Source organism: Hemitrygon akajei, chromosome 1 (genome assembly GCF_048418815.1).
Source record: "Hemitrygon akajei chromosome 1, sHemAka1.3, whole genome shotgun sequence".
Classification (NCBI taxonomy): domain Eukaryota; kingdom Metazoa; phylum Chordata; class Chondrichthyes; order Myliobatiformes; family Dasyatidae; genus Hemitrygon; species Hemitrygon akajei.
Genome location: NC_133124.1, coordinates 105,105,909 through 105,131,709, shown reverse-complemented (window position 1 = coordinate 105,131,709; position 25,801 = coordinate 105,105,909). Strand labels below are relative to the sequence as shown.

The 25,801-nt window shown below is 39.2% G+C and overlaps 1 protein-coding gene across 2 annotated transcripts in view; it reads left to right on the top strand.

The window, feature by feature from the left end:
* Positions 1–25,801, top strand: part of scap (SREBF chaperone) — a 123,478-nt gene that overhangs the window by 80,090 nt on the left and 17,587 nt on the right. For both annotated transcript variants that reach the window (XM_073048855.1, XM_073048863.1), the window contains exons 11-16: positions 8,119–8,217; positions 9,618–9,860; positions 12,536–12,981; positions 13,437–13,652; positions 15,657–15,858; positions 23,628–23,743. In XM_073048855.1, the coding sequence (XP_072904956.1) occupies positions 8,119–8,217; positions 9,618–9,860; positions 12,536–12,981; positions 13,437–13,652; positions 15,657–15,858; positions 23,628–23,743 (1,322 nt within the window). The remainder of the gene's footprint in view (positions 1–8,118; positions 8,218–9,617; positions 9,861–12,535; positions 12,982–13,436; positions 13,653–15,656; positions 15,859–23,627; positions 23,744–25,801) is intronic.

Here is a 25,801-nt window from a genome sequence, read left to right as displayed (position 1 = left end):
AGGGATCTGGGAGTACATGTCCACAGATCCCTGAAAGTTGCTTCGCAGATAGATAGGGTAGTTAAGAAAGCTTATGGAGTGTTAGCTTTCATAAGTTGAGGGATAGAGTTTAAGAGTCGCGGGGTAATGATGCAGTCTGTAAAACTCTGGTTAGGGCACACTTGGAGTACTGTGTCCAGTTCTGGTCGCCTCACTATAAGAAGGATGTGGAAGCATTGAAAGGCTACAGAGGAGATTTACCAGGATGCTGCCTGGTATAGAGAGTATGCATTATGATCAGAGATTAAGGGAGCTAAAGCTTTAGTCTCTGGAGAGGAGGAGGATGAGAGGAGACATGATTGAGGTATACAAGATATTAAGAGGAATAGATAGAGTGGACAGCCAGCGCCTCTTCCCCAGGACACCACTGCTCAGTACAAGAGGACATGGCTTTAAGGTAAGGGGTGGAAAGTTCAAGGGGGATATTGGAGAAAGATTTTTTTTACTCAGAGTGGTTGGTGCGTGGAATGTACTGCCTGAGTCAGTGGTGGAGGCAGATACACTAGTGAAATTTAAAAGACTACTAGACAGGTATATGGAAGAATTTAAGGGGGGGGGGTTTATATGGGAGGCAGGGTTTAAAGGTCGGCACAATATTGTGGACCGAAGGGCCTGTACTGTGCTGTACTATTCTATGTTAAAGAGGAGAAAAATTCAACAGGAGATCCCCTTTTGATAGCCTCTGGCAAACTGAGAATTCGTAGATTATAACACCCTCTCCGTTTTCAAGATCAGTCATCTTGGAAGTTAACTTGGTGTTTTGCTCTGTCAAATTGGAACAGACAGCTTCCAGCTGCTGAACGCGGCGTTTTAAATCTTCGGAAGTTAACTCGATATGAGATAGACGTTCGGCATGATTGTCCAGTCTAGCGTTAATTTGATCCAATTTTGACTCCCAACGAACTGAAAGAAGACTTATATTCAGATGTAAGCTCTTGTTGATGCTGTTCCAAAAGGGAGGCAATCTCGGCAGACGTAGAGATTTCTTTTTTCCCAGATTTAGGAAGCTTTATGGCCATTATAGGATAGGCGTATTCACAGGCAGGTAAGAAAACAAAAAAAACAAACTAGAGTAAAAAAAAGAGATAAAAAGTGCGGACGTAAGAAATGAAACGGAGCGAACGTTTTAAGCGACTAAACAATTACCACCTTACCGGAAGTTGCCAATCCGTGATTTCATAGCTCCCTAATAAATAGATGCTTAGGAGGAGGGTGGTTGGATGTGGGTATCACTAAGTGGGAGGCCATTGTAAAATTATCAAATTATCAATATTCTCAGTTTTTTTTAAGATTAGATAATTAGGCATTTTTATAATATTTCAGTGACCTGGTGTTCAAAAAATATACAACACCTGGAGTTAACACAATAAGGAGAGATTTCTATAGTACCTATCACTGCCCCTGGTTATTTCCTTTAATTTATAACCAGTGAAATATTTTTGAAATACAAACCCCATTTCCAGAAAAGTTGGGATATTTTCCAAAATGCAATAAAAACAAAAATCTGTGATATGTTAATTCACGTGAACCTTTATTTAACTGACAAAAGTACAAAGAAAAGATTTTCAATAGTTTTACTGACCAACTTAATTGTATTTTGTAAATATACACAAATTTAGAATTTGATGGCTGCAACACACTCAACAAAAGTTGGGACAAGTTTAAAATAAGATTGAAAAGTGCACAGAATATTCAAGTACACCGGTTTGGAAGACTCCACATTAAGCAGGCTAATTGGTAGCAGGTGAGGTATCATGACTGGGTATAAAAGTAGCGTCCATCAAAGGCTCAGTCTTTGCAAGCAAGGATGGGTCGTGGTTCACCCCTTTGTGCCAAAATTCGTGAGAGAATTGTTAGTCAGTTCAAAAGGAACATTTCTCAATGCAAGATTGCAGAGAATTTAGGTCTTTCAACATCTACAGTACATAATATTGTGAAAAGATTCAGAGAATTCAGAGACATCTCGGTGCGTTAAAGGGCAAGGTCGGAAACCACTGTTGAATGCGCGTAATCTTTGAGCCCTCAGGCGGCACTGCCTAAAAAACCGTCACGCTACTGTGACAATTATAGCCACCTGGGCTCGGGAGTACTTCGGAAAACCATTGTCACTTAACACAGTCCGTCGCTGCATCCAGAAATGCAACTTGAAACTGTATTACGCAAGGAGGAAGCCATACATCAACTCTATGCAGAAACGCCGGCGAGTTCTCTGGGCCCGAGCTCATCTCAGATGGACCGAAAGACTGTGAAACCGTGTGCTGTGGTCAGATGAGTCCACATTTCAGCTAGTTTTTGGAAAAAACGGGCGACAAGTTCTCCGTGCCAAAGATGAAAACGACCATCCTGATTGTTATCAGCGAAAGGTGCAAAAGCCAGCATCTGTGATGATACGGGGGTGCATCAATGCCCACGGCATGGGTGAGTTGCATGTATGTGAAGGTACCATTGACTCTGAAGCGTATATTAGGATTTTAGAGAGACATATGTGGCCATCAAGGCAACGTCTCTTCCTGGGATGTCCATGCTTATTTCAGCAGGACAATGCCAAACCACATTCTGCACGGGCTACAACAGCGTGGCTTTGTAGACACAAAGTGCGAGCACTTGACTGGCCTGCTGCCAGTCCAGATCTATCTGCTATTGAAAATGTATGGCGCATCATGAAGAGGAGAATCAGACAACGGAGACCACGGACTGTTGAGCAGCTGAAGTCTTATATCAAGCAAGAATGGACAAAATTTCCAATTGCAAATCTACTACAATTAGTATCCTCAGTTCCAAAATGATTAAAAAGTGTTATTAAAAGGAAAGATGATTTAACACAATGGTAAACATGCCTCTGCCCCAACTTTTGTTGAGTGTATTGTAGCCATCAAATTCTAAATTTGTGTATATTTACAAAATACAATTAAGCTGGTCAGTAAAACTATTGAAAATCTTTTCTTTGTACCTTTGTCAGTTAAATAAAGGTTCACGTGAATTAACATAGCACAGATTTTTGTTTTTATTGCATTTTGGAAAATATTCCAACTTTTCTGGAAATGGGGTTTGTATAATCACTGTGTAATAAATCTGCTTATAGCAAATTGCCTCAAACGGCAATGGAATAATGATGAGATCTTTGTGATGTAGATTGAGAAATTAATATACATAATGTCCACTTAACATTGAAGCCTTCAGAAGGAGATATAAGGGAATATACAAGGGGAAAGAGAGTTGCAGAATAATATGGAAATGATCTGATTGCTGGGGTGAAACAGGTATTGGTCAAGATTAAGTCCAGATGATAGTTGGTGAGATCAGAATTTGCTGTGGTGTGAAGTTTTCTCGATAGCCTGGCCTGGGAGAGATATTCTTCATGATAAAAGGTCTCACCTTTTTCAGCACTGCCTTGCCTGCTTTCAGCCACTATATTTTCTGAGGACTGGGAAACATATCTGTATTTAAAAGCAGAATGATTATTTAAAATATAGGGAACATGTAAAAAACCATCGTATTTCCCCAGAAGCCTGATTCATTCTGCCTCCACCAAAACTGGAGGTAGTGCATATTGACCCTGTAGCAATTTTTTGTCCATCTTAAACCCTCTTAAACTGTTATATTTGAAAATTCAAGTTCAGCTATGTGGTTCTGTATAGTGGACATAAAAGCAGAAAATACTGGAAAAACATCAACAGGCAGGCATCATCTGCAGAAAGGAAAAGAATATCATTGAGGGCCCAAGAGCCTTCATCTGCATTGAGCAAGAAAGAAAAGTTAATTTTTAGTTGCTGAAAAGGTCGGAACGGGATGAATCACAAAGGGAATATCTCTGATTGGTGAAAACTACCTGGTAGTTAGAATCTGATTATGCTTATGTGTCTGTTATGTGTTGTTAAGAGCAGAGCAGTACGGCCTGCCCAACAGTTTGAGTTATATTTATTGAGAAAGGAAACATGAGCCAAAATCACAGCTGCCAGAAATAGCTGGTTGTGATACAGAAAAAAGAGCAAGTTGCCTAAACTGAAGAAATTGATATTGAGTCCAGAATGTGCCCAGGCAGATTTAGGTCCAATAATTAAAGCTTGCATTTAGTTTTGTTGTAACAGTGTAGAAGATACAGACTGATAATTCAGAGTAGGAATGGGATGGAGATGAAAAGCTCTGTGGCACTCCTATAAACTGAACTGTTTAGGTAATCCACTCTTTCTTAGCGCCACTCTCCATCTGATAAAGGACCTCAAACCTAAAACATTAATTTTTGTTTCTTTGTATTTCCAGCATTTTCTATGTTTATTTCAAATTCTCAGAGTCTGAAGGTTTTTGATATTTTTGATTCATTGAATAGTGGACACATTGGTTGTAACCCGGTTTTCCACAAACATGGTTTGTGGAACATCATTCATAATGAGGCTTTTTAAGAGGTAAGAATTAGTTCTTACCTAAGAAGAATTAGTTACTGCAGGTGAGACGTTTCCAAAGCTTACATTGACCTTTGTTGTGGAGGCTAAGGATATGTCAGTGCAGTCTGGAGGGTTAAAATGATAGACAACTGGAAGCTGAGTAATTTTGTGGATAAACAGAGGTTCTGTGCAAGATAGTCACCCAATCTGTTTGATTTCTCCATTGTAGAGGAGACCACATCATGAGCATTGAATGCAGTACACTAAATTGGAAGGAGTACATTTGAATTGCTGCTTCACCCGGAGGAAGTGTTTGAATCCTCGGATAGTAGGAAGGGAAGAGGTAAAAGAACAGATGTTACATCTCTTGTGATTGCATGAGAAAAAGCCACAACAAGGGGAGAGGGTGTTGGTGGAGATAGAAGGATGAACCAGTGAGTCACAGAGGAAGTAGTCCCTTTGGATTACTGCAAGGAGTGGCAAAGAGTTCTGTGTCGGTGACAGCAATGTACTGAAAGTGGCAAACATCACACTGAATGATCTGTTGAATGTGGAAGTTGTTGGGTTATCAGAGTTCTATTCATCTGGGTGGGATGAGAAGTGTGGGAAATGCTACATAGTTGAGAGTCCTTTTAGCTAAGGTAGAATCTAAATATAGTTAAGAAAATATAAAATTATCTTGGCAAGTTTAATCATCAGAATACATTTTGTGGAGTCATATAGGATTGGAGTCTTCCTTTACCCTTTTAATATACAACAAGCTAGTAACGTGATTATCACCATTTGTACAGAAGTCCTGACATTCATTATAGCAAATTACAATTCATTGTACTGTAATGAAATGCCCTTGGAGGCTGAAACATTACAATAATGTTAAAGTGCAGTTGACACAAGGTTACCCATCCCTTTTCCTCTACTCCTCCTTGCTTCAAGCCAGACCCTGCATATAGCATGAGCATTTCAGGTGTCAGTCTGCTCATGATAGTGAGATATGACTTCTGCTGAATGAGCAGTTCACTTCTCTGATTGCACTTCATGTCTCAATAGTCCACGTACCAAATTCTGATGAATGATCAACTTACCTTCTCTAACTCTGTAATTCTATGGCTGACTGTAATGCCTCTCCACTGCCCAAAGCCCCTGTTTTGGCTGTGATAACTCCATGGCTGAGAAGTCCACTTTCAAGGTAAAATCTCACTACCAATGTCAGTGAAAACTGCAAAATCTCCTTTGATCTCAACCTGCTTTCATAGTCTTTATCCCTGCTGGCAGATTAACAGTATTTAAGCTCTCTACCCCTTGCTGCTTGGATAAATGACTCAGTTGATTGAAACATTTTCAATAGTTACAGTGAAAACACCTATTAAATAAGGTAACTGAAGTTTTTAATCTTTTCAGCACTGCTTTCTGCTGTTGAACCAAGCCAAAACTATTTCATGTATAAACAATAAACAACTACTCTATTGTATTTCTATGTTTTCCTGGTACGTTGCTGAGTATAGTGGTGCTGCTATTGTGCAGAACTTGAAAGTTTCATCACCTTTACTGCTTCACCCCATTCTCGTTCTTCATTACAATTTACAGTGCAAATAAAAAGTATTCAACCCCCCCCCACCCCCCAGAGGTTTTCATATTGTTTTGCAATATTTTTTGACACTGATCAACAGAAAAAAGACTTTTGTGTCAAAGTGAAAACAAATTACTACAAATAGGTCTAAATTTATTACAATTATTAAACAGAAAATCATTGATGGCATAATTACTCACCCCTTTCAAGTCAGTATTTAGCAGATGCACCTCTGACAGCAATCACAGCCTTGAGTCTGTGTGGATAGGTCTCTATCAGCTTTGCACGTCTAGACACTAATTTTCCCCCTTCTTTACAAAACTGCTCAAGGTCTGTCAGATTGCACGGGAATCATGAGTAAGCAACCTTTTTCAAGTCCAGCCACAAATTCTCAATTGGATTGAGGTCTGGACTCTGACTTGGCCACTCTAGGACATTAACTTAGCTGTTTTTAAGCCATTTCAGTGTAGCTTTGGCTTTATGCTTGGAGTCATTGTTTTGCTGGAAAATAAAACTTCTCCCCAAATAACAGTTCTCTTGCAGACTTCCCTGTATTTTGCTGCATTCATTTTACCTTCTACTTTCACAAGCCTTCCAGGGCCTGTTGCAGTGAATCATCCCCACAGCATGATACGGCCACCACTGTGCTTCACAGTAGGGATGGTGTGTTTTTGATGATGTGCAGTTGGCTGCACCAGACTGAGCTTTTTGGCCACCAGGCTAAATGCTCTATTTTGGTTTCATCATACCATAGAACCATCTTCCAGGTGACTGCAGAGTCTCTCACATGCCTTCAGTCAAACTAGCCAAGCTTTCGTGTCAATTTTTTTCTTCAATCGTGGCTTTCTCTTTGCCATTCTCTTATAAAGTAGCAACTGGTGAAGCACACAGGCAAGATTTTTTATGCACAGTCTCTCCTATCTCAGCAAGCTTGTAACTCCTCCAGCGTTGTTGTAGGTCTCTTGGTGTCCTCTCTTACTAGTCCCCTTCTTGCACTATCACTCAGTTTTTGAGGATGGCCTGCTCTAGGCAGATATATAGCTGTGCCATGTTCTTTACATTGACTTAACTGTACTCCAAAGGGGTATTCAGTGACTTGGAAGTTTTCTTGCATCCCCCTCCTGACTTGTGCTTTTCAATAACCTTTTTTGCAAAGTTACTTGGAGTGTTTTTTGGTCTTCATGGTGCAGTTTTGCCAGGATGCTGATTCACCAGCAGTTGGACCTTCCAGATACAGGTGTATTTTTACTACGATCAATTGAAACACCTTGACTGCACGCAAGTGATCTCCATTTAACTAATTATTTGACTTCTAAAACAGATTGACTACAGCAGTGATGATTTGGTGTGTCATAATAAATGGGATGAATACTTAGCAGTATTATTTTGTGTTTTATATTTGTAGAGATCTGTTTTCATGTTGACACGAAAGAGTCTTTTTCTGTTGATAGGTGTCAAAAAAAGCCAAATTAAATCCACTATGATTCAGTGTTGTAAAACAATAAAACATAAAAGCTTCCAAGATGGGGGGAGTAAATATTTTTATAGGCACTGTAAATATATTCAGTTTCTAACATTTCTTAGTTTTGCTGACCTGACATATTATCTCAGTTTTTATTTTCTCTCGCAGATGCTGCTTAATCCGCTGAATAGTTTCAGCATTTTCTATTTCTCTTTGAGAAAACAGATATTTAGCAATGTGAAGTGTGTGTGAAATGCATAATTGGATTAGGAACTTATAAGATAAATCATGTATTTGCCTCTTTTCTGTTTCTGTAAATTAAATTTTTTTAAATGTTGAGTCTTCTAGGGATTAGGAAACAATGCATAAGAACTAAGATAAACCCAATTTAACTAGTCTTTTAGTAGATCAAACTGAAAGCAAGATTTGAAAATCTAATAATTAGTGGTCTTGTTGATTTGTATGGTAATTATGTGTAAATCATTCCACCAGAATGTAATTATAAAAGCTAATTGAGAGTACATTTTTTTAAAAAAAAATTTTAATTTGCTGCTATTTCTCTTCTAATTCAATATTTCATATTTTATGAAATGTCTGCACCTGTTGCATTTATTGAACTTGTATTTTGTTTTGTGAACTTTCCCTACCCCTCTCAAAATTTCTTTCAGGAATTTTGCCTATTTGCCGTGGTTGGACTCGTTTCCGATTTCTTTCTGCAGATGTGTTTCTTTACAACAGTATTGTCCATCGATATCCGCCGCATGGAGGTAATATTTAATATGATTGCATTTAAGTTTATTCTCTCTCTCAAACTCTGGAATGTCATCTTAAACACGGTGATAGCAAATTAGTGTACGATTGGAAGCCTGAGGCTCCAAGACCTGGAATTTTCCACAGTCCATTACTTGCCAGTCCCTCTTAAACCAGCAATAAGTCATTGTCCACTCATTACTTAGAACCTGCCTTATCATTCATTTAAATCTTTTGCTGAATCCTAACTCCATCTATCTACGTGGTTCTCTTATCCTTAATGAACTTGCCCAACAAAAATTGATCAATCTCAATTTCAAAAATTTCTGTTGACATGATCTGATATATGTTTGGAGCATGGATTTCAATTTTCTACAGTGAAAGAGTTAGTTCCTGACATCGCTATGCAAAGTCTTAATTTATATTTCATTGTTTTTTGCTATCTATCTTTAAGAAAAAGATCTTGTCTGTCCATCCCATCCAATATGTAAATATTAAAATCTTGAAAAGAATACAAGTCTAATCTTAAAGAAAAGATATCTATCTTTTCTTTCAGTTAGTTCTGACAAAGGGTCTTGGCCCAAAACGTCTACTGTACTTTTTCCTATAGATGCTACCTGGCCTGCTGCATTCCACCAGCATTTTGTGTGTGTTGCTTCAATTTCCAGCATCTGCAGATTTCATGTTCAAGTCTAATCTTTGTACCTTATCCTCATATCTTAACTGTGTTAAGATATGTTTATCCCTTGCTCTCCCATGGTTCATCCAGTGACCCATGACCACATTTTATGAATAATTAATGAAGAAAATCAGGTAATTGAAAGGGGATTCTCTTGCAACTGTCTATAGCGGGCTTCTGGATGTGTGAAGTCAAAAAAACAAGCACTGGCTATGAATCTTGCCACTTTAATAGAAATACCCTAGTTTGTTATTTCCTTATTTCTGTTGCTGATGTGCATTTATTCCATTTCTTAATTAAACTTGTGTCATATTGTGCAATATTGTTAGCACTTCAGGCCTGTTGAGATACAGCTTACATTATCACTTAATATATTTCTGCTTGTTATATTTTTTTCTGCTTGCTCTCCTACGTCGATATATATCTTGATGCCAGGCAATAAGACTTCAAGTACAATTGGTAAATTGTTCACAAAGACCAGGGGAGATAAGCACAGTGCAAATAATAGATTAAATAATATAGCTTGATTAGTAGCTCGAATAAAAGCTGACCTGTAAGCAAAAATAAGCTGTTGACATCAAGAATTTGCTTTGGAATTGTCTGTTGTTATTTAAAATCTAATCTAGTTGTAGAGTTCTGTTTAGACATTATACCAGGGGAGTATGAATACTGAGAGAAGATGGCATAAAAAATATTGTACTAATCGTTCAGTTTTCTGACTTTCATATTTCCTACTAGCTTGCTGACTTAAATAAGCGCCTTCCTGCAGAAGCTATGCAAGAAATCTCTGAACAGATGAGACTGCCTCATTCCAAGTCAGCTCCGAGGCAGAAGAGATTCGAGCGACAGCCTACAATGCAGCCTTCAGCTCCTTATACCATATCCCTGCAACCTTCTTCTTTTAGAAACCTACGACTACCGAAGAGACTGAGAGTAGTTTATTTCTTAGCTAGGACACGACTTGCACAGAGGATTATCATGGTAGGAGAATTCTCAATATGGTACATATGTGTGACTTAACTATAGAGATTTGTTGAGTTCAGTGTGCGGCCTCCTGGGTTGCATTCAGATATGTGGGAATTATAGAGAAAATTTGTGAGAATGTAAGTGGACTTTAAAATATAAGCACAAATAATATATTGAGAAGTATACAGTCAGTGGCCACTTTGTTAGGTAAATCCGTACACATGCTCATATTGTAAATATCTAATCAGTCAATCATGTGGCAGCATCTCAGTGTGTAAAAAGATACAGACATGGCCAGGAGGTTCATTTGTTGTTCAGAACAAATATCAGAATGGAGAAGAAGTGTGATCTATGTGACTTTGACCATGAAATGATTGTTGGTGCCAGACAGGGTGGTTTGAGTATATCAGAAACTGCTGAATTCCTGGGCGTTTCACACAGTAGTCTCTAGAGCATATATGTCAAACTCAAGGCCCGCGGGCCAAATCCGGCCTGCGGTGGAATTATCTTTGGCCCGCGAGATAATATCTAATTACTATTAAAGCTGGCCCCAGTAATCGAAGCGCCTATGGCGTATGATATGGCTAATGCTGAGTTTATTCAGGTACCAGCTTTTCAGGGTTTTTAGTGTTTATTCGGCAGTCTTGCTCGGCAGTCTTCTTCATAAGAAACGGAATTTGTAAAGTGGAACACTTTGTAGTTATAGCAGAGACTGAGACACATGAGAGCAGGCTGAAAAAACGGAGGCAACGAAAGCTGCGTTCGCACGCGTCCGACTGATCCGGCCCGCATGAAGCTGCATTTTGCTCAATCCGGCCCGTGACCTAAAATGAGTTTGACACCCCTGCTCTAGAGATTACAGAGAATGGTGTGAAAATCAAAACACATCTGAAGAGTGGCAGTTCTATGAGCAAAATCACCCTATTAATGACAGAGGTAAGAGGAGAATGGCCAGACTGGTTCAAGCTAACAGGAAAGCGATAGTAACTCAAATAGCCACTTGTTACAACAGTGTGCGCAGAAGACCATCTCTGAATGCACAGCATGTTGAACTATTAAGTGAATGGTGTACAGCAACAGAAGGCCAGGAGGTGCCTAATAAGTGGCCACTCAGTATATCTACTACCAATCCATTCCTGTTCTTAAAATGCATCTGAGTTTTGTCAACCATTTGTTCGTATGTCAGAAAGCTTCAAATTGGGAGGTAGAGCTTATAATCAAAATTCCTACTTTTATTTTTGGAGATGATCTTTAGATAATTGAATTGAATGATCTTTATTGTCATTATACATAGCTACAATGAAACTCTGTTTGGCTTCCTGTCAGGCAATCACACAAAGCGGTAGATAAAAACAAGACAGTAATAGAAAAACAGTATTAAATAGATAAGTAGCAGAAAATAAGTTACAGCAGCACCAGAATGTCACAGTAATGCACAAAGTGCCATTAGTGCATGTATTTGAGTCCTTGTGTGTGCTCACAGTTTCAGTCATTGTTCTGTGGGAGTGGTGTGATGGAGGCCACAGCTCTGGGGTAGAAGCTGTTCCTCAGTCTATTTGTTCTGGTTTTTAGTGTCTTGAACCTTTTGCTGGATGGAAGCAGGTCAAACAGGGAGTGGCCGAGGTGTGTGGTGTCTCTGGTTATGCTGATTGCTTTCCTCCTGAGTCTGCTGGAATAGATGGTGTCCAGTCCTGGGAGCTCCATCCTGACAATTCGCTGGGCCACCTTCACCACACGATGCAGGTCTTGTCGCTCAGCGGCTGTGCAACTAGCATACCACACTGTGGCGCTGTTGGTCAGAATGGTTTCAATTGTGCTTCTGTAGAAGTTAAGCAACAGCTTTTGTGGGAGTTTGGCCTGTTTCAGCTTTCTGAGGCAGAAGAGTCTTTATTGTGCCTTTTTTACAAGCATTGAGGTGTTGGTGGTCCATGTCAGCTGCTTTGACAACATAACTCCAAGAAACTTTAGGTCCTTATTACAAGATTTATAATATCTCCTGAGTGATTCAAAATGAACAGTTCCGAGAGAATATATTTTTCTTTCATGCTTAGAATTCCATCTCAACTGAAGCTGAGTTGCCCATCTAAAAGCTGCTTCTAGAATTCTGATGGAATGTGTAGGTTGTTCTATGAGGACAGGTTCAGTAGGCTAGGCATATATCCATTGGAGTTTAGAAGTGTAAAAGGTGACTCGGTTAATTGCATGCAGGCGGGATGAATTCTCTTTTGGGGAATCTAGAAATTGGGATTGCTGTTTTTTTTAAAAAAAGGGTCATTCATTTAAAATAAAAAGAAGTGAAATAAAATCTACAAATAGGTCTTTGAAACTTTCTTCCTCAACAAGTGGTAGCAGCTCTTTGGATCTTTCAATATTTTAACACAGGTTTTTGCTGTCTAACAGAATGAAAGATTACATGGAACAATACTAAGTTATTAGTTCCAATCAAAACAGCCACAATCTTTTTTTACAGCAGTGCAGGATTGAGGAAATCAGTGGCTTAAGATGTTCTTAATTAGTACATTTGCTTGTATGCTTAGAACAATTTCTATATTTGTTTATTTCATAGTTAAACTGTATCAGAAGTTCTTTATGATGAAACAGATATGCTGTATTAAAGAAAATCTATTTTCAGGTGCATTATTACATTTCTGAGTGAATTTGAATACCTTTTTCTGATTGCTCTTTTTGAGGCGGGGACTGTCATATGGATTGGCATCCTTGTATACACTGATCCTGCTGGCCTTGGGACACTTCTAACAGCGCAGGTGACTGAGCAGAGCCCTCTTGGAGAGAATGGCCTGGCATCCATTGCAGTACCGCCAGGTGTTTTCCCAAGGGGAGATACTAAGGATGGTTTGCCTGCCTTCCCATCAGACGTAAGCCCAGCACTGGAGAACCAGTCACATGACACAGATCAGAGCAAGAACCTAAATCCTCTTGATGCTTCACCCATGATCGCTCATGAAAATATAAATGATGATGGCAAAGAGCAGGTCCATAGTGAGGCCAAACACCTGGAAAATTATTTCAAAGTGGAAATTACATGGGGAGTGCAAGATGAGGAGATGTGGCGGAAGCTTTCTTTCCGACATTGGCCAACGCTCTTCAGTTATTACAATAACACTTTGGCCAGGAAGTAAGTAGAACTGGAGTCATCATTTGTGCTAATGTTGTCTATGTAGTGGAATGCTAATTTTTTGAGGCAATATTCTAAAGGAACATGGAAGGCTGTAGCAAAATACAAGATCCAAGAAATGTTTCAGCTTTGCAAAGATGTGTTAAATGGAGGTGGGTGTTTGGTAATTATGTTTTTTTCCAAGAGCCTGGAGTAAGGCTGATAATTTCAAATATAATCGAGTAAGACAATAATATAGCACAATAATTAACATTCACTGCATCAAACTGATTTGTTTTAACAGCCATAGTTGATTGCTTTTTTTTAACCCTATCCTACTTGATCTTGCAAGGTTTGCCAGAGTGAGTTCTTCACTTCTAATAGATATCCTGCCAAAAGAAAATAGGATTAGAGTGAATGTATGAAGCCACCATGGAACAGATTCCATGTTTAACTGATGTTTATATATTTAACAGATATGTCAGTATTCTTCCCATCATCCCAGTCTCCTTTCATCTGAGTCTACAAGATGCTCTGGATGCAAGACACCCTCAAGACGCAAAGCGATATCATTCCATGTTCCCAGCAGATTATGGAGAGACAAAAAACATCAATGGAGACAGGGCAAAAGATCCAAATAAGCAGCATTCTTCCTCTAAGCCACATGTTCATTTGGACATCACACTTTACAAGTAAATTCTTGGAGATTTTAATTACAATTGTCACTATTATGGTTAATTAGTTAAAATTATGTTTTAAACCACACTACATATACATAATACTAGGATTGTTTTTGGCTAACAAGAGGAAATCTGCAGACGCTGGAAATTCAAGCAACACACACAAAATGCTGGTGGAACGCAGCAGGGCAGGCAGCATCTATAGGGAGAAGCACTGTCGACGTTTCGGGCCGAGACCCTTCATCCTGACGAAGGGTCTCGACCTGAAATGTCGACATTGCTTCTCCCTATAGATGCTGCCTGACCTGCTGCATTCCACCAGGATTGGTTTTGTGTATGGTGTAATAGCATATGGTTACTGTGATCCCTGGTTTTTAGCACATGCAAGTTTTATTAAGCTGAACGTGTGTCGTAAGTTCAGTAGTCTGGCTATGAAAATAAGTAGATGAAATCACATCTTCCTGTAGGAATTGCCCATCTTGTCAGCATATATGATTGATGTAAGCAGACTTTGTCCACTGAGGTTGGGTGAGACTAGAACTAGAGGTCATTGGTTAAGGGTGAAAGGTGAAATATGTAAGGAGTGTTTCTTTACTCAGGGCAGTGAAAGTGTTGATTGAGCTGCCATCTGAAGTGCTGAATGCAGGTTCAATTTCAATAGTTAAGAGAAATTTGGATGGGTACATGAATGGGTGGGGTATGAAGTGCTATGGTCCTGGTGCAGATCGATGGGATTGACAGATTAATAATTTGGCATGGACTAAATGGGCTGAAGGGTCTATTTCTCTGCTATAGCATTCTATGACTTTATGGAGTGCTGGTTTATCAACAGGAACAGATATTCTTTGTTCTTTTACCAATTTGAGTATTCTGTTTTCTGTCCTATGCCACTGAAAATGTTTTTCGAAAGCTATGATTTTGAACCCTAACCTCCTATTCAACCTCACCTGCTTTGAACAGCTTCACCTTAATTCATTCTAGATTGCTCAACACCTTTCACCCCTTATCCCTAATTTTTTTCTGAACGTATCTTATAAGTATGATGCTAGTATTAGAAATAAAATTGTTAGGGTATTTACAAAAGTTTATAGGTAACTTCCTAACATAGCACCCCATTGAAAGTGTAAGCAAGAGTATATTGGCTGCACGTCGAAAGTGCGACCAAAAGTAAGATAATTTGTCCCTTCGAGGCTGCTCCATCATTCAGTAAGATTGAGCTGCTTGGCTGTCTTATCCATCAACAACAAACCATTCTTAATTCATCTCTGGTTCCTTTGCACTAATGCCACTGTATTCCCTATTGCCCTTTGTGTTTCCAGTTAAAAACAAGTCTATAGCATAATACTCTATTGAACAACTTTTGGAAGTTGATGTAGACATTAACTGTATTGCAGCTCATTAAGCCTGTCTTATTTCAGCTTGGTCAAGATGTTAAACCTGATTTGCTTTTAACAAATTTTTGCTTATTTTCATTCAGGGCCCACACTTGATTTTAAAAATTCATAATTAGCATATGGTCTGTACTTTTCAAATTCATCCCTTTATCCCACCAAACAAGGGTGTAGCAGTTGGATGCCTTCACTGCTCTAGCACTATCATCATATCCTAGGAGTGGTTGGTAGGCTGTGGCCGTATCCTTGACAAGACGCTTTACTCAATAAATTGGGATCCTATTATAACACTTTGTTATTTGACGTTTTAGGCTTTTGTAAGTGAAATTCATGGCTTTCCAATTTTGCATTTTCTAAGTGGTAAGGAACTCTAACAAATTGATTCAGTTAGTTAGATTGATACTACTTGTGGGGGATTGCAGTTAGCCTAGCAATAAAAGTACTTTGTGCACTCCAGTAGGCACAAGACTAAAGCTCTTCTTGTTGGTACAATAATGTCTGGAACATTAATGTTTGTTTTAAATTTGCTGACATTAAGTGAATAAAATCTCGAGCACTAATAATGACTGAATCACTTACCAAAATTTTATTTTTAATTTGGATTTTGCTCTATTCTGTCTTGTAGAGTTGGAGCACTTGGGCTGGCATCTGGAGTCCTCCTTGTAATTTTGCTCTTCTGCTTGTATAAAGTATTCTGTCCAAAAACTTATGGCCAGGGTGGCCTTTCTCATGGGAGAAGGCGACGCGGAGACCTACCCTGTGATGACTATGGTTACTCACCACCCATCAGTGAAACCTTGCCACTAATTTTGAAGGGACATTTAATGGTGAGTGTACATTTGATAACCAGTGTATAAGCTGGATGCAAGCTGTGATCTTGCTATTAACCCAACATTGACATTATTATAATGCCACTGAGCTTGTAATCCAAACTCCCAGACTAATGCTCTGGAGATTAGATTAAAAAAATCACCTGACCTGACCCTCTGAAGTAGCTTAGACAACTATTTAGTTTTATTCAAATCATGAAACAGTCGATGAGCACATGCAGCAAGTCATGGATAGCATTCAGGTATTTTCTGCCAGCTGACAAGACACATTTACACTGCTCTTATTTCAAGCAATACTTCTCAAAACACGAGAGAACCTAATTAGAAAGACTACACAAATTCAAAAAAAAGCATCTCACTATCCCCGGAAAGGAGCTCCAAAACCACCAGACAAACAAGACCAAAACCTAAAGCTACAAGACCTGCACAAAACTACGTAGTTACAACATATAGTTACAACAGTGCAAACAATAGCATAATTGATAAAAAACAGACCATGGGCACAGTAAAAATAATCCAAAGATGTTAAAGGACTATAAGTTCAAAAGAAATCACCACACAGTTTCCACAAGTCCCCAAGGTCCCGACAGACTTGCCATCCCACGCCGGCGGCAGAAGGGAATACCCCCGCTATGGACTTCCACGGCGCTGCCCGACTCAGCCTCGCAGATGCAGCACACACCTAAAGTGACCTGACTGCAGCGGACTCCGAGTCCGTCAAACCTCCGAGCAGACGACCATCCCTTCCGGCACAGCTTCTCCGAGCACCATCCTCTGCCGAGGGTATTAAGACAGCCCCGCCATCGGCCATCGGCAGCACCACCCCGAGGACTGGGGGCCCGTTCTTCCCAGCAGAGTCCCGGACCTCAGCAGCAGCAGCAACGAAGAAGGTCTTCCTGGAAATTTCCCGATGTTCCTCCATGCTCCCACGTCTGTTTTCAATCGATTATGATTGTGCACGGCACCCCACTTCACAAATAACAGATAATCAGCTCCGGAGTGGCCGCTGCAAGCTGCGTCGTGCCGCCATCTTGGAATCACCTTTTTCTGCCCACCATAAGAGCAGATTATCAAATGTAGTAGTTCAGATTCACTGGCTGGCCTATGGCCACAGAAAATATTATGTGGAAGATATGTTGCAGCTATATACCAAGATTCTGTAGACCTCTGAAACCTCTGATTTCTACTGTTTAGAAGTCAATAAAAATGCATGAATGTCAACAGCACTATGTCCAGATTATTTGTTTCCTTGTAATAATACTGTCACTCCTGCCCTGTAAATATTCAACTATTTTTACCTGGTTGAAATCCTCAATATCCCTACCTGGCAGCATGGTGCAGAATATTGGCTGACTCAGTGTCGCCTTATGGAGAAAAAACATTGTGGCCAGTGACTTTATGAGTGAATTCAAAAGCAAAGCTTCTTTGAAAGAGAACCCATGACTCAATAACAACTCATTTCAAAGTGCCTCATCATTTGTGAAGCACTGATGTATTTATGAGAAATGTGATGATTCAATTTAAGTGCACGTATACTTCATATTGGTCAAATTGTCATGTGAAGCTGTTTGTGTTTGGCAAAGTTCATTGCAGTGTCCAATCTATTGTTGTCCCAAAATGGATAACTGATGTATTTAGTATCAGAATGCTACTGTTTCATTTTCCTCATCAACAGAATGATTCTTGTCCATTGGATTTGTTTGCAATCCAAATTACAATCAATTATAATTCTGCTGCAAGGTACTGAGCTTGCACCTGACACTAGCTTCTTCAAAATAACTTAAATTTGTCTTTGATTTTTGCTGTATGAGCCCCATTTCCCTTAATTACTAAAAATCTATCAATACTCGTCTTGAAGCTATTTAACAATAGAGCTTCGTGGTTCTCGTAGAGGAATCCAAAGATTCAGTATTCTCTGGATGAAATGTCTTCTCATTCCCAGCTTGAATAATTCAACCTCTGTTTTGAAAATTTGACTACTGGTTCTTGCTTCCCACAGGGAAATCAACTTTGCACTTATTTTTGGCAAGCACTTTAAGGATATTGTAGGTTTCAATGGCATTATCTCTTGTTCTTTCAAATTGAAAAGTGCTTAATCTGGTGTACTTTTATCTCTCATCATATTGCAAATCTTGCTTTCCAGTGAAGCTTTGCTACACTTCAGTTATAAAGAAATCCCTCCTTCATTAAGGAGACCAGTTCTGTCTATAATGTTCCCTCTGTGGTCTCACCTGGACTCTACATTTAAGGCAAACTGCTCTCTTGTATTCAAATTCTCTTGTGATACATGTCATTGTCCTGTAGGCTAGGTTTCCTCAAGGAGCTTTAAAAGTTAACATAGAGCATACAGCTTAGTATGAACAGGCCTTTGCCTCACAATGACTGTTAATGGAGCCAATCCCTATTAATCTTGTCTATCTGCATTTGGCCTATACATCTCCATTTCCCTGTCTATTCATGTCTCTGTCTAAATGCCTCTTAAAAGTTGCTATTGTGTCTGCTGCCACCACTTCCCCTGCCAGTGCATTCGAGTTACTTACCATTTTCTGAAAAATAAAACTGGTAAATAAAACTTTCCCCTTCTCACCTTAAAGCTCTGCTCTCAAATATTTGATAATCTTTCATTGAGAAAGCACATTGACTTTCTACCCCAACTATACTTTTCATTATTTTATATACGCTTCTATCACCCCTCTACATTCTGTACCTCATAAATTGAAATTTGTCCAGCCTCTCCATTTAGCTAATTCTCACTAATCCATTCAACACCCTGGTGAACCTCTTCAGTACCCTCACCTCATTCTTCCTGTAATGTAGTGACCAGGACTGCACACAGTACTCTAACCAAAGATTAATACAGCTGCCAAATTTCCATGGATGTTGAGTGCTCTAGTTTTTTAATCTTCTAAATCAGAGTACCTTGTTAAAAGGTTTACTAAAGACTATGCATATAATGTACACTCAGTAGCACTTTACTAGGTACAGGAGTGAAACCCAGTGTGGTCGTCTGTTGTAGCTCATAAAATTCAATTTTGACGTGTTGTGCGTTCAGAGATGTTCTTCTGCACACCACTGTGGTAATGCATGGTTATTTGAGTTACTGCCACCTTCCTGTCACCATGAACCAATCTGGCCATTCTTCAGAATCAATCAGGTTTATTATCACCGGCATGTGTCGTGAAATTTGTTAACCTCTCTGACCTCTTATTAGTAAGGCATTTTCGCCCACACAACTGCTACTCACTGGATGATTTTTGTTTTTCGTACCGTTGTCTGTAAACTCTACAGACTATTGTCTGTGAAAATTTTAGATCAGCAGTTTCTGAGATACTTAAACCACTCCATCTGACACTAACAAAGTCACTTAGGTCACATTTCTTCCCTACTCTGATGTTTGGTCTGAACAACAACCGAACCTCTTGACCAAGTCTGCGTGCTTTTACGCAGTGTTGCTGCCACATGACTAACTAATGAGATATTTGCACTTATGAGCAGGTGTATCTAATAAAATGGCCACTGAGTGTACACTGCTCTACTATCAACTATAATCAATCATCTTCGTCCCCTCCTGAGGAAAACCCAATCCAATTTGTGAGACATGACTTCCTCTCAAGCTGTGCCTAATATGACTATGATTTTCCACATGTAAGGATGTGATTTCCTGGTTAATTTTTATTGCCCTTCCTAAGCAGAGGAACAACATTGGCCATTATCCAGTACTCTGAGACAATGCTAGGGACTAAAGACTATACAAAGGTATCTGTTAAAGCCCCAGCAAGCTCCTGTCTTGCTTTTCAATAGATGCCTTGTGGTCTTGGGAATTTTGCCACTTTAGCGTTCTTCAAGAGCCCCATCACCACCTCCACGTGGGTATCAACTGGCCCCAGAATATGAGCATATCTCTGTGATCTAACTGACTTCAGTGTCCCTTCTCTTGGTGAATTCTGATGCGAAGCACTTGGTTGATACCTTGCCCACTTCTGGCTCCAGTCATAAATTGTCCCTTGTCCTTGATTGGTCATATCCTCTTCCTAGTTGCCTCTTGCTTTTAATGTATCATCATAAGAAAAACTTTGTGAATCCTTTGCAATTACCTGGTTTTCTGCATTAATTACTAATAAAATGTGATCTGATCTTCCTCTAAGTCACAATTGTAGACAAACACAATCTGCCTGAACTAACACACAAACAGTTGTACTACTTCTCATTGATACTGAGTACACCATTTAAACAATCATACTCTAGCTTCAAAGAAAGTATGTGAACCTCTGGGGTAATGCCTTCAACAAAAGCTAATTGGAGTCAGGTGCCCTGCCTTACTAAAATAAGATACACAATGTCAGGTTACTGACAGAGTCTGCTCTTCTCAAGAAAGATTTTGTTTACGTGCACCATGCCTCAATCAAAACAACTTTCAGAGGACCTTAGAAGAAGAATTGTAGAGATGCATGAAGCTGGAAAAAGCTACAAAAGCAATTTTAAAGACCTGAGAGTTCATCAGTCCACAGTAAGAATTTGTCTACAAATGGAGGAAATTCAGTACTGTTGCTACTCTCCCTAGGAGTGGGTGTCCTACAAAGATCACACCAAGAGCACAACGTGAAGTGCTGAAGGAGGTGAAAAAGAACCTAAAAAGAAACTAACAGTAAAATACCTACAGAAATCTTTAGAACTTGCTAAATTTTCTGTTCATGTGTCCACTATAAGAAAAACATTGAACAAGTCTGGCTTTCATGGAAGAACACTACAGAGGAAACCACTGCCCTTCAAAAACAATTGCACGTTTCAAGTTTACAAAAGACCAGCTGGATGTTCCGCAACTCTTCTGGGACAATGTTCTGTGACAGATGAGATAAATATTGAACTTTTTGGCAGAAATGCACATTGCTATGTTTGGAGGGAAAAGGGCACTGTACACCAACACCAAAACCTCAGCCCAATTGTGAAGCATGGTGGAAGGAGCATCCTGGTTTCGGACAGCTTGCAATCGTATGGGAACAATTCAAAATTGTATCAAGAGATTTTACAGGAGAATGTCAGGGTATCGTTCTGTCACCTGAAGCTTAATAGAATTCAGATGATGCAACAAAGTCATGATCTGAAACACAAGAGTAAATCAACAACAGAATTCTTTAAAAAGAAGAAAATTTCTGTTTTGTAATGAGTCCAGACTTTAACCCAATTGAGATGCTGTGGCTGAAATTCCTCCTTACCATTGTGCAAGTCTGATCAGCAGCTACAGGAAACGTTTGGCGGAGGTTATTGCTACTAAAGGACATTGTACCAGTTATTCAATACAAGGGTTCATGCATTTTTTCCAGTCTGACTGTGAATGATTAAACAATGTGTTCAATGAAGACATGAAACGTACAATTAGGCAGATTGTGTTTGTCTATTATTATGACTTTGATGAAGATCAGACCACATTTTATGAGTAATTAATGCAGAAAACCAGGTAACTGCAAAAGGTTACAAACTTTTTCTTACAACTGTATGTCTAAAATGCTGGGCGTTTAATGTCCTCTTTTTGCCTTAACATAATGTGGCCTTTGTCTGCCAGACTGGGTAAGGATGAAAAATTGATTCTGTTAAGAACATTTAAAACCTTATATTTTTAAAACAATCTGGCATATTTTGTGGGCACTTTTTACATTCTAAGGCACATACCGTATATGACTTGGTTCATTTAATTCTGTTTCAAAAATTTCAGAGTTCTCTCAGTTTTAAGATTAGTTTAACCATGCAATATACTAGCTTAACTAAAAGCATCAAGTTATTACTAGAAATTTGATATGAATAGATAAGTATTTTAAGCAGACTTTGCTAAAGTAATATTAATTCAACTCATTAACCTGGATTCATGTGGCACGTTTATGGGTTTTGGATTTTGCTACCAAAATTGTTGCAGTGCAATCATAATAGCTATCATTGGAGCTTTAGAACAGATGTAAACTGAAGACAAAAAATGCTTGAATTACAGTGCCTATAAAAAGTATTCAAACCACCCCCCTCCCCAGAAGTTTTTGTGTTTTACTGTTTTACAACATTGAATCACAGTGGATTGAATTAGGTTTTTGACACTGACCAACAGAAAAAGACTCTTTTGTGTCAAAGCGAAAAAAGATCCAAAGTGATCTAAATGAATTACAATTATAAAACACAAACTGATTGACTGCATATGTATTCATCCCATCAAATCAGTATTTAGTAGATGCACTTTTGGCAGCAATCACAGCCTTGAGTCTGTGTGGGTAGGTCTCTATTAGCATTGCACATCTGGACACTGCAATTTTCCCCATTCTCTTTACAAAACTACTCAAGATCTGTCGGATTGCATGGGCATCATAAGTGAACAGCCCTTTTCAAGTCCAGCCACAAGTTCTCAATTGCATTGAGGTCTGGTCTCTGATTTGTCCACTCCAGGGCATTAACTTTGTTGTTTTCAAAGCCATTCCTGTGTAGCTTTAACTTTATGCTTGAAGTCATTGTCTTGCTGGAAAACAAGTCTTCTCCCAAGTCACAGTTCTCTTGCAAACTGCATCAGGTTTTCCTCCAGGATTTCCCTGTATTTTGCTGCATTAATTTTACCCTCTACCTTCACAAGCCTTCCAGGGCCTGCTGCAATGAAGTGTCCCCACAGCATGATGCAACCACCAGCATGTTTCACAGTAGGAATGGTCTGTTTTTGATACTATGCGTTTAGTATAGTATCACCAAACATGGCGTTTAGTGTGATGACTAAAAAGCTCAATTTTGGTTTCATCAGACCATAGAACCTTCTTCCAGCTGACTTCAGAGTCTCCCACATGTCTGGCAAACTCTAGCTGAGATTCCTGTGAGGTTTTTTTTTCTAATAGTTGCTTTCTCTTTGCTGCTCTCCCATAAAGCTGCGACTGGTGAAGCACCCTGGGCAACAGTTTTTCTATGCGCAGCTTCTCCCATCTCATCCTCTAAAGCTTGTAACTACTTCAAAGTTGTCATAGCTGTCTTGGTGGCCTCCCTCACTATTTCCCTTCTTGTACGGTCTCTCAGTGTTTGAGGGCTGCCTCATCTAGGCAGTTTTACAGCTGTGTCGTTTTTCCCATTTCTTGATGATTGACTTAACTGTACTCCAAGGGATATTCAATGACTTGGAAATTTTCTTGTATCACCTGACTTGTGCTTTTCAATAACCTTATTGCGGAGTTGCTTGAAGTGTTCTTTTGTCTCAATGGTGTAGTTTTGCCAAGATACTGACTCGCTAGCAGTTGGACCTTCCAGCTACAGGTGATTTTTACTAAAATCAGTTAACTGCATGCAGGACTCCAAAAACAGATCTCTGTTTAACTAATTATGTGACTACTAAAGCCAATTGGCTACACTAGTGATGATTTGGTGTGTCATAGTAAAGGGGTTGAATACTTATGCAATCAATTATTTTGTGTTTTATATTTGTAATTAATTTGAATCACTTTGTAGAGCACTGTTTTTACTTTGACATGAATGAATCTTTTTCTGTTGATCAGTGTCATAATAGCCACATTGAATCCACTGTGATTCAATGTTGTAAAACAATAAAACATGAAAACTTCCAAGGGCAGGGGATGAATACTTTTTATAGGCACTGTACACGAAAGTATTGCATTTGGCAGTATAAGTAGTGATATAAAGTTCATCAAAAAACACTTAAAACTTGTACAAGACTTAGCACTGTTAGCTTTATCCTCAAAAGCTCCCCCTAATGCATCATCTAACAATTCGTTCCTTAATTGCTTTTTGTCCCCTAGGATATTGAATGCTTGGCCAGTGATGGGATGTTGTTAGTCAGTTCCTGCCTCTCTGGACAGATCAGAGTGTGGGATGCACAGACCGGTGATTGTCTGACCATCATATCAAACTCAAGGTATTCATTAACTCAGATTTCTACCATTAAATCTCAGGTTTTCGTATGAATCTTCTTGCGATTATGAAGTTTTGCACTAGGTACATTGTTGCAGATAAACTAGGAGTATATAATTTGCCGAACAGAATTCCACACCATGATGCAACACACAAAATGCGGGAGTAACCTATTGGGTCAGACAGAACCTATGGAGGGAAATAGACAGTCAACACTTTGGGTAGAGACCCTTAAGGGCCTGAACTGCTGAGTTCCTCCAGCATTTTTTTTATTGCTCCAGATTGCCAGAATCTGCAGTCTGTCTTGTGTGTCCACACCACGATGTCACCCCCATCAGAAAACACTTTACATCCAAGAGGTACAGAATGTAGAATGATTTACAAGGGACATTCACTGGGAACTAAATGTTGTGAGCAAGTTTAGTAGGTCAGCAGTTGTGTTCCTAAAATAGAGTTCCTATAGAAACAAAATCTAGCTCCAAGCTTATTAATGAACTGATTACGAATTGATTAAGTTGGTTGAATTTACTTTTATGTTTTTACATGATAGTGATCATGGATTAGGTACTTCTTCCAAAATGCATTAGTATTTAATCATAGCACTATTGCTTTGTAAGGGAGAATACCTTTTGTTTAATGTATTCAGCTATTGTTTTGTAAATAAAATACTTTGTTTATATATTACATATTTTAAAGCAATCACATTTCCATACAGAACAAAGGAACGTAAGAGCATAAGAAATAGTAGCAGACAAGTGTGACACAGTGATGCAGCTAGATCTGCTGTTTTCTGTGTAGAAATAGAGTTAGGGTTTTCCCTGTTGCTGAGTGCCCCCATCCTAAAGACATCCAGGTTGGTAGATTAATTGCCCGCAGCAAATTGCCCTTGGTGTGTAGGTGAATGTTCTTGAAGGTTAATAGAATTGACAGTTGGTACAGACACTGGTTTGAAGGGTCTTTTTCTGTGCTGTGTGACTGACAGATTCTACAACAGTAATGTGGCCCATCAGTAGGATTAGGTGTCTCATCCATCTTTCTATTTTATTTTTTTTATTTTATCCAGCGATGCAGTGCAGTGTAGGCCCCTTGGCCCTACGAACTGTACTAGCCCAGCAACCCCTGTCAACCCTGATTTAACCTTAGCCTAATCACAGGACAATTTACAATGACTAATTAACCTACCTGGTATGTCTTTGGACTGTGGGAGGAAACCGAGCACCCATGGGAATTCCACACATTCAGTGAAGAGGACAGACAAACTTCTTACAGAGGATGCTGGAATTGAACTCTAAATTCTAACATCTCAAGCTGTAATAGCATCAGGGTAACCGTTACGCTACAGTGGCACCTGATTCTTATATTCTGTGAGTGCACAAAGGTCTTATTGGTCTCAATTTTTAATATTCTCAATAACCAAGCATTCAAAACCCTCAGATTTCCAAGCCTCTGCTTAAAGAAAATCTCCTCATTACAATCCTAAGAGACCAGTGTTTAAACTTTAAATGATGTTCCCTGACTCTGGACTTTCCAGCTTTAGAAAACAACCTCTTAAGATATACCTTTATCAATCCCTCTCAAAATCTACCTGCCTGCTATCTTAAACCTCTCCTCAGTCTACCAGTTATCTCAGAATAATCTTTCCTTGCTATTCCTAGTCTCCTCCTTACCTCACCACCTCTCCTCATCTCACCTCTTCATGCTCAGTCCTGATGCAGGTTTTCAACCCAAACGTTAACAGTTGCTTTCCTACCAGAAGTGTTGCCTGACCTACTGAATTCTTCTAGCAGTTTGTTTGTTGCTTCACATTTCAGCATCTTCAATCTCTTGTGTCTCCTGTCAAAATCTTGTATGTTTTAATGAGCTCTCTCCTCATTATTATGCAGTCCACTAACTAATGGTCAATCTAATTCAATCATCTCAGAGGATAAACACTTTATCTCAGGAATCCACTGAATCTGCAGTGTACTGACTTCAAAGCAAGTAGGTTCTCTGGACCAAAATAGCCACTCTACTTAAAAACATTAGAATTGTGGAAGTATTCTGAATGTGAAATCAGTTTCCT